Source organism: Morone saxatilis, unplaced genomic scaffold (genome assembly GCF_004916995.1).
Source record: "Morone saxatilis isolate NCDOM2014 unplaced genomic scaffold, NCSU_SB_2.0 Contig21, whole genome shotgun sequence".
Lineage (NCBI taxonomy): Eukaryota > Metazoa > Chordata > Actinopteri > Moronidae > Morone > Morone saxatilis.
The window spans coordinates 8651178-8659397 of NW_023339774.1; the positions used below are offsets into that span (position 1 = coordinate 8651178).

The following is an 8220-nucleotide window of genomic DNA, read 5'->3' on the forward strand; positions in this document are numbered from 1 at the left end:
GTGCTGAAGCGCGCCATCAAGACCCTGTGGACCATCATGGAAGGCACAGACCAGATGTGGCTGCCTGTGATCCGTACCTGGCGCCTGAATGAGCGTCACTACGGAGGCCTCACTGGTCTCAACAAGGCCGAGACGGCGGAAAAGCACGGTGAGGAGCAGGTGAAGATCTGGCGCCGCTCCTTTGACATCCCACCTCCACCCATGGACAAGGACCACCCTTACAACAAAATCATCAGTGAGGTGAGTGCTCCAATGTTTGCTAAACAGTCAGTTATGTCACTTCTGTTTATTATTGTGGGAGTAAACAACCTTCTACTGTTCCGGCTACCTCCAGTCCCGGCGCTACAAGAATCTGAAGCCCGGTGAGCTCCCCACATGTGAGTCACTGAAGGACACCATTGCCCGTGCCCTGCCTTTCTGGAATGATGTCATCGCCCCTGAAATCAAGGCGGGAAAGAACGTTATCATCGCTGCCCACGGCAACAGCCTCCGTGGCATTGTCAAGCACTTAGAGGGTGAGCATTGCAGTTTGTAAGTGGACAAAGCTTTAAAAAAAAAAGCAGATAAAGAAGAAAGTTCTGGAGTGAAAAGCAGAGTTGAATGCTGACTTTAAATAATACAGCTTTAAATAACACCATAAAGTGGCAAATGGTAAATTAACCAAATATTTCAGTTTGAAAATAATTTTCATAGCATTTGCATAGAAGGCCAAGGCTTAAATAATCATAGCCAGACACTTGTCTTTACACACACACACAAACCCACACACATACACCCACATACACACACAGAGTTGTGGATTACGGTGCATAAAAATAGCATGCAGGGACTCTCACACTAGAGCTCAGGGACAGGGTCATGAGCCTGGTTCCCATTACAGTCACGACCTTTATGTAGAAAGGTTGTACTTTTTCGAGGAGTTGCCAGACATAGATAAGGGAGTTATAGAGCCAGAGAGCCTCAAGGGCAATACTAAATGTCAGACAGGAGTGGTAGATGTCAGGAAGGATAAGAGAAAGAAGTAGATCAAAGATTATAAATTGCAAATTACTGTAATCGAAATAACCTAAAATGCAATCAGATATATAGAAAATCTGCCCTGCTGACTACTTGTGTTATGTAAGACCCCTGTCCTTCCTGTCTGCCTAGCTGGGCCCCAGACAGCCTTTTACTGTATCAATTACATTCCCTCTGTCCTGTCTGCCTGTCTTCCCAGGTATGTCTGATGCAGCCATCATGGAGTTGAACCTGCCCACAGGAATCCCAATTGTGTATGAGCTGGACGCAAACCTGAAGCCCATTAAGCCCATGGCTTTCCTCGGCGATGAGGAAACCGTGAAGAAGGCCATGGAGGCCGTGGCTGCCCAGGGCAAAGCCAAGAAGTAAAAGCCTGACTCTGGAGGCTCCACGAGGAAGCAGAGAAAAGAGACTGTTCCCCCTTTGTCCTTTAGCCTTTCCCCTCCGATCCATTTGTCCATCCTTGTAGTCCATTCCAACTGGGGAAATGTTTAATGGTTCTTTTGGAGACGGGCCATTTTCAGCACATTAGTCCTGTTTGTTTAAATGGCAGACTGAGGGATGACCTGCCAATCAAAGCAGACATCCAGGCCCCACATTCTACCCCACTCAGCCCTTTTAAATTGTGGCGAAGCCCTGTATGCTGAGGGCCTCACCACCCTGGCACAACCAATAAAGAAACCATGTTTTTATGTAGGCCTGTGTCTGTTTAATTTCTCTCCTTTTTTTCCCTTTCTTTAAATTACATTACCATCCTTATCTATGACTTTTATTCCTCTTCAGTTTCCCATTTGGAAATAAGTGGTTTCAGCAAAGTGCAAAGGTGGTGTGAAATCTTATGCAGGAGGTAGAGAGGAAGGGGAGGAGGAGGAGGAGGGGAGAGAGAGGAACAGAGTCTGAGAGACAAGTCAGTGGGTTCATCCTGGCAGCATTCCCACGATGCAGGAAAGAGAGTTTTTGCCTGTCCTCCTCTATAGTTAGATCCCAGTGAGAAGCACACAGAGGAAGACTCGCTTCAGGCAGTTACCCATCAGAAAGAAAGAAGCCTAAAGAGAACACCTGAATAAATGAGTGGAGGATCATAACTAATACATGTGCTTTTATGGGTGGTCTCCTTCAGGATGATAGGCCTCCATCTACAGGACACAGGATCAATGAATGGCTTGATGAGTATGTAAAGTATGGATATCATATGATATGACCTTTACAGTCACCAGTTTGAACCCCAGTCCAGATGTTAGACTGATGATACAAAGCAGTCTCCTCCACCACCGCCGTCAAAACGCTGAATGAGGAAGTATTTTTTGGAAACTAATCATCCCTCCAGTAGGGTTGCAGATATCCCATGGAGAACTGAAGCTGTTCTGTTGTGGTGGCCAAACTGAGACACTCCATGTTGTTTTTGTTTTTTCCTTTAATTTTACCCCCATATGTATGTACATCAACATTTAAACCTTTTAGTGCAGCATTCCTTGTACTTACAAGGTTAAGAGGAGGATTGCTTTATCATTTTACAACACAGGGTTGTATAAATAGATTAATGAAGGGACATAGGAACAGTTGTGCGTTTAGCTAAATGCTAATGTCAGTATGCTACATGGTATATTGCCAATGCTACAATGCTGTTTCATAGGTATGTTTGCCATCTAACTTTAGCATGTTAGCATTAACCATTAGTGCTAATCACAAAGCACAGCTGAGGCTGATGGGAATGTCATTAGTTTTGCAGATAGCCATAACCCAAATAGAACAAATAGAACAAATTGACAGGATGATGGCAGCAGACACCCTGAGGCTAAAAACACTTTAATGAGTCAGTGTAATGTTTAATTTCTTGATATTTTGTAAATAGCTTAAAACATGTCACAGCTGGATACATTTTAGACCTCTGGCTATTTTTTTGTACATCACACATAATGATTGATTCCAGTAGAAAACAGCAATCCTTTCCCCCCTTTAAATCACCTTAACATAAAGCACCAGTAACACATTATTCACAGTGGCCACATTGGTTTAATTTAGGATTGGCACGGTCTTATTTCATACTAAGATATTACACACATTTCTTTTTGAGTATTAGACAACATGACATTACATTATATTTCATTAGTAAAACCACAGTATCACAGACAAAAAAAAACAGACAGAGTTCAGCAGGACTGCAAAGAGGAAGGTGAATGATCCTGGTTCAGAGTTTTAACTAATGTTGTCATGCCACCTACTGGCCAATAATGGGAGGACCAGCTAACAGTAAGTGAATACATGATCAGACCAAACTAGAAGGTGTCTTGCATTCATGGCATTTTACTTTTGTTTGTTTGTTTTAACCAAGTTTAATCCCAGAATTGGTAGTCAGTAAACAGACAAATTAGTTTAAATAATGATTTGTTTGTCCTTTTGACAGTCCACAGGTAAACTGGAATTCAAGCCTTGTCCACAGCATACTGTCACTTTCACTTGACAGGTCATTATCATAGCAGTTCAAATTCACATTTAAGTTTAAAAAACAACAACAACAACACACAGCTTCCTCATTATCCTTTAGAAAAAAAGGCATCTGAGTAGGCAGACAGGCACTGTACCTTAAATCAGATGAAAAGTGTGTTCCATCAAGCACAGGCTTTGATGTTGATCAGGATTTTTGGTGCAGTCAATGTTCAAACAGTTTCAGGAGCTCATTCATGTTTTAAGTCTGAGGTGTTTTGATCAGTTTTAGCAGTGGTTTGCCTCTTGAAGGGCTTCAAGAAGTTCGGGAGAGATGCTATCTTGTAAGGGTTTTTCTTGTACGTGACTGCTTTATAGGTTTCGTCTTTGGACACGTCTATATACTCTGCAGCACTCGTCACATTCTTTTCTATGTTGTTGATCAACTCCCCCTGATAGAAGAAAAAAACAAAACCAACACCAGCCAGGTTTTGGGTTCCATGACATAAGTACAGTCCTTTATAACCGTGGTTATTAAACATTTCCAAATGAGGCATTTTACCTGAGTCTCCAGCAACATGGCAGTGTCAGCAAATATCTCGTGCATCTCTCTGATGCTGGACTCGAGACAGATGATGTCCTGATGACGAGATTCAATCTCACTCAGAGCCTGGCTTGAAATCCGAGCATTAGAGTTGATCTGTGAAAGGAATCGGTTTTAGAATCGTCATCTAAACATCTTCACATTACACTTTAACTGCATGTGCAAGTGATCAAGAGGAAAAATAGAACCACAGTAGGTATTACTAACGATAGCCTAGTCATTTGTGTTGCCCAGAACTGAAGGAAATCTCACTAACATCAGATATGAAGATGGCAAGATCTTCACGGTGCAACATCTCCTCCAGCTCGTCATCTGTAGTCACTTTATCCACTGAAAAAGAGACAAGGCTGACATGTTAAGGTGGTTGTACAGGGTGTACAGGTTCGTTTAACAGTCTGTCATATCAAAAACATCCCTTTAAACAGAAGTGCATAGGCTTAAATGACCTATCACAATATTGACAATCACAATCTCATGAAAAATTATCTATATTATATTTTCACTGACACAAAATAACATTGTGTAGTGAGCTAACAGGAAGTATGTCCTGCCAAGGCACAATGAACAAGATTGAGCATGCATTTATGGATGTTAACCACAGGATGGCGCAATTACACCTCTGGTCCCCTCTCCTGCTGTGCCACTTTCTCCTCTAGGATTAAAGCACAACCTGTGCATGTGTGTAATCTGAAATCATTTAAGACAGATAATTAAATCGAACACTGAGCTTCTTACTCGTAATAATAATGTGGAAGAAGAGCTGCAGTATTAGTAAAGTAACACCACGTTTCCTTGGTAATAAAGAGTTGGCAAGGGCTCCTTCCTTTCTAAAATACAATACTGATACTTGCATGATAAAATCTTGGTGTATGATAGGAAGTCCATTTACACAACACTGAGCAGAGTGGGAGGAGAACAAGTGTTTATGTTTTGGTTCCATGTGGTTTTGGTTACTCACCTATCTCTAGTTGTCTCTGAATTTGTGCTTTGCATTTCTCCCTGAAGGAGACTTGCGCCTTATGGTGGCCCCTCATGACTTCAGCAAACCACCGAGTCAGGTGAGAGTGCTGATAAAAGGCAGAACTTCAAATCAGATTATTGAACCTCAAATGAAAAAGAGTGAGTTCTAATATCAATCTTGTACACAGATCACTGTCAGTGGTGGTTTTGTGAGGTACATAAAGACTAAGGCATCTTTGAATTAAATCATTTGGTGTTATAGGATTATTTCCCCAGTGGTTGTAATAAACTCAGAGTTGAGCATCTTTATGCAACTGGCTTTTCACAGAAAATACAATTACTGGCATACCTGGTTCTTCTGAATACGCTGGATTACTGAAGCACCTTTACAGTTCTCATCCGCAGGAATGTCCTTCTGCATTGCTGGAAGAACACATCAGACAAATCTAATATGAAAACAAGCACAGGACCAATTTAAAACCTCAATTAGCACTCAGACACACTAGTCACAGCTTACAGAAAGTTAAAATGTTTCTGTAACTTCTGTACCGTCATAAAATCTGGGTTTTATTAATCTGAGACAGTGTGTTCAGAGCACAGTTCAGTAGCCTCTCTCCATTTGCAAGTCAAATCCTGTGTTATGAACTATGCAGTCCCAGAATTTGAGGAAGTGTGACGTGATGCACAGTTCCTCGTCGTCTCAAACAGCCACACACATTTACAAACTCTGTATGAAAAACTACACTGGTTGTGTTACGCCACAACTGCAGTATGAGACAAATCAATCGCTGCGGTACAAAAACACATTGTGCAAGGATTACAAAATACTTATCTCCCCTCACATTTTAACTTGGCTCGGACCAAGTTGGCGTTCTTCTTGGTCTCATTGTTCAGCAGCTCCAGCTCGCCCTTGTTTCCTGAGAACAACACAGGTTCACTTCACAGAGGGAACCATATCAGCGTTCAATCTGTCATCAAGGTGTATATATGTATCATGCTTATTATCATCAATGTGTAGCAGCATATGCAGGTTCTGTATCTACATACATGCATTGACACATGTTCAAATCTTGTGTTAAAATTCAAATAATGTCCTAAAATGACCTAAGCATGATGTGATGGTACCCGTGGTGACGTGGTTTGTTTATTTCTAAGCATTAACCGACAGAAAACCTGTCTCTACAAACATGCACAGTGTTTGTCAAAGGCTGTTTGGCCTTTTGTTTGTCTTCTCAATGTTGTGTGCCCTGAAGAAGTAGAAAGATCTGTGCACAACAGTGAAGGTATCAAGTTTCTCTTTTCTATCAGCTCTGACTGATATGCACTAAGATGCTGGTTCTATATACATAGCGTACTCTTGTCTTGGTTTGGAGTGGAAATGATGGCGCCATGTCTCCTCTCCACCTCCTCTGCTTGAGAGGAGATTGTTTCAATGAGGCCTCTCACCTCCCCCACCTACACACACACAAGACAAACATTTACAATAGGCGGATAGATATGACAAGACGTAAACTGACACAAGCTCTGTGTGTGTGTGTGTGTGTGAGAAGTTTACCGTTTTGAAAAAATCCTCCATGTTGACTGTGCTCCCCGCTGTATCTGTCATATCATCCCGCTGCTGCTTAGAAAGAACGAATGCTTAAAAATGGCCACCTGTTGCGCCGCATAAACAGTCATTTAAACGTTGCTAGCACCCGCTACATTTAATACACACAATTCAAAAATAGCAATACGCTTTAATACGCTGCCAGACGCTACACTAGCAGGATGAATTAGCCATTTTTATCTGCTCACGAAACGTGAAGTTAACTCCCCAAAACTGTTGCTGATAAATACTTACAGCTGCCATGCTCCCCGAATTATTTATACAACAGAGAAGTAAGACATCCTCGGTATTCCTGTTACTTTCGGTATTGGCGGAGAGGCTCGAGCTTACCTGCAGTGAGTCCTCCTGTGGGCTGAGCGCACCTGTGCCATAAAAAGCGCGGGCACGCAGGCGCGTTACCGTCGAACCGGCAAACAAAGGAGTCCCCTGCGCGTTCAAGCGGCAGGTACAACGGAAACATGTCTCTGTTGTATCAAACGGAGCTGTTCAGTGGGTTTCAAAGCGGTGTTGTCGGCTTATATTATCAGCGAAATGCAGGTATACTCAAAGTATCCAAAGAAAAAGGATTCATTGTGTAGAAAAATGGTTTTATATATGATCTGCTTTAATGTCTATTTTGCCTTTTACTGCTGCAGATGTTTGAGGTTGAGCTACTTTATATACTGCTGGGTGGTTACTGCACTGCGTCGTAAGAGCACCATGTTTGTTGTGCTCTAAAAATGTAACTTTTCACGAGTTCAGAAAAGCAGCCCTGTTTTTATGACAATGCATTTTCCAGCAAATCCTTCTAACAAATCCTAGAGGGGTTTGAATAGTTTATTTCATGTAAGAAATAGGAGAGTTCTCTTAAATCATTAAGGAACACCAAAGTCCTCCAGTTTATCATTTTTTAAAAAGAAAATTTCAAATAAAAAATCATGGTTTCCACTGGACAGGAAGAGTATAAAAAATTCTAACCTGAAAATTAACTAGCAGCAAAAAAGTACAGTATTTGCCACTAAGTTATAATGTAGAGTATAGTGTATTTATAAAGTATAAAGTTACATGCAAATTGTGTATTCAAGTGAACCTCAAAATTTGTATTCAAGTACAATACTTGAGTAAATGTACTTAATTACATTCCACCACTTTCTTAGATGTTAAGTTACACCAAATGTTCTTGGTTTGGTTGATTCCGGCAAATTGTAATGCAACATTTGACTATTTTCAGGGTCTGTTATGCATGCTGTCTCGCTGTTATGGCTATGACACTTGAAAAGAATACACCTGGACTTTTCTTTGAGGTTCACTCTTGTTCAGCGGACTGACTGTCAACCATATTCAACACATTTTAATAAGTTAATCTCTTCAGTGTCTTAGTTTGAGCTTTAAACAATAATCAACTCTTCCTTTCTTCCTACACTAGGATCTCTGCCAGCCCTTCTTCGAACTGTTTATATAATGGTAAACATCCAAGTCAGCGGTCCTACTCTGCCTTTGCCTGAACTGAATTGTAAATGCAAACTTCAGGCCGACTACTGCAGTTTGCACAGGTGCAGCACCTCAGCATCTTGTGACAAATGATGTATGCTTGTGGAAAAATCATATTATGAAGCACATTAACAGACTG

The 8220-nt window shown here is 41.4% G+C and overlaps 2 protein-coding genes across 3 annotated transcripts; one reads left to right on the forward strand and one right to left on the reverse strand.

Moving 5' to 3' along the window:
* On the forward strand, positions 1-1713 carry pgam2 (phosphoglycerate mutase 2 (muscle); the record flags this gene model as incomplete). The annotated part of the gene is given in 3 exon segments (XM_035667748.1): positions 1-240; positions 335-515; positions 1217-1713. Coding segments are annotated over 3 exon segments (591 nt in total), but the record flags the coding sequence as incomplete, so codon positions are not given.
* A 1294-nt stretch (positions 1714-3007) lies between these two features.
* LOC118332455 (syntaxin-2-like) lies at positions 3008-7027 on the reverse strand. Of its 2 annotated transcripts, none has more exons than XM_035667746.1 (9): positions 6942-7027; positions 6561-6623; positions 6361-6460; positions 5848-5922; positions 5355-5428; positions 5004-5112; positions 4302-4375; positions 4004-4141; positions 3008-3893 (listed from the first exon to the last, which is right to left on the reverse strand). In XM_035667746.1, exons 2-9 carry the CDS (start codon positions 6609-6611, stop codon positions 3693-3695), a joined length of 822 nt encoding a protein of 273 aa, XP_035523639.1. In that variant the 5' UTR covers positions 6612-6623; positions 6942-7027; the 3' UTR covers positions 3008-3692. The 2 variants fall into 2 exon arrangements, with proteins under 2 accessions (XP_035523639.1, XP_035523638.1); XM_035667745.1 differs by having other exon boundaries at positions 6846-6986.
* Between the last annotated feature and the right edge of the window lie 1193 nt (positions 7028-8220).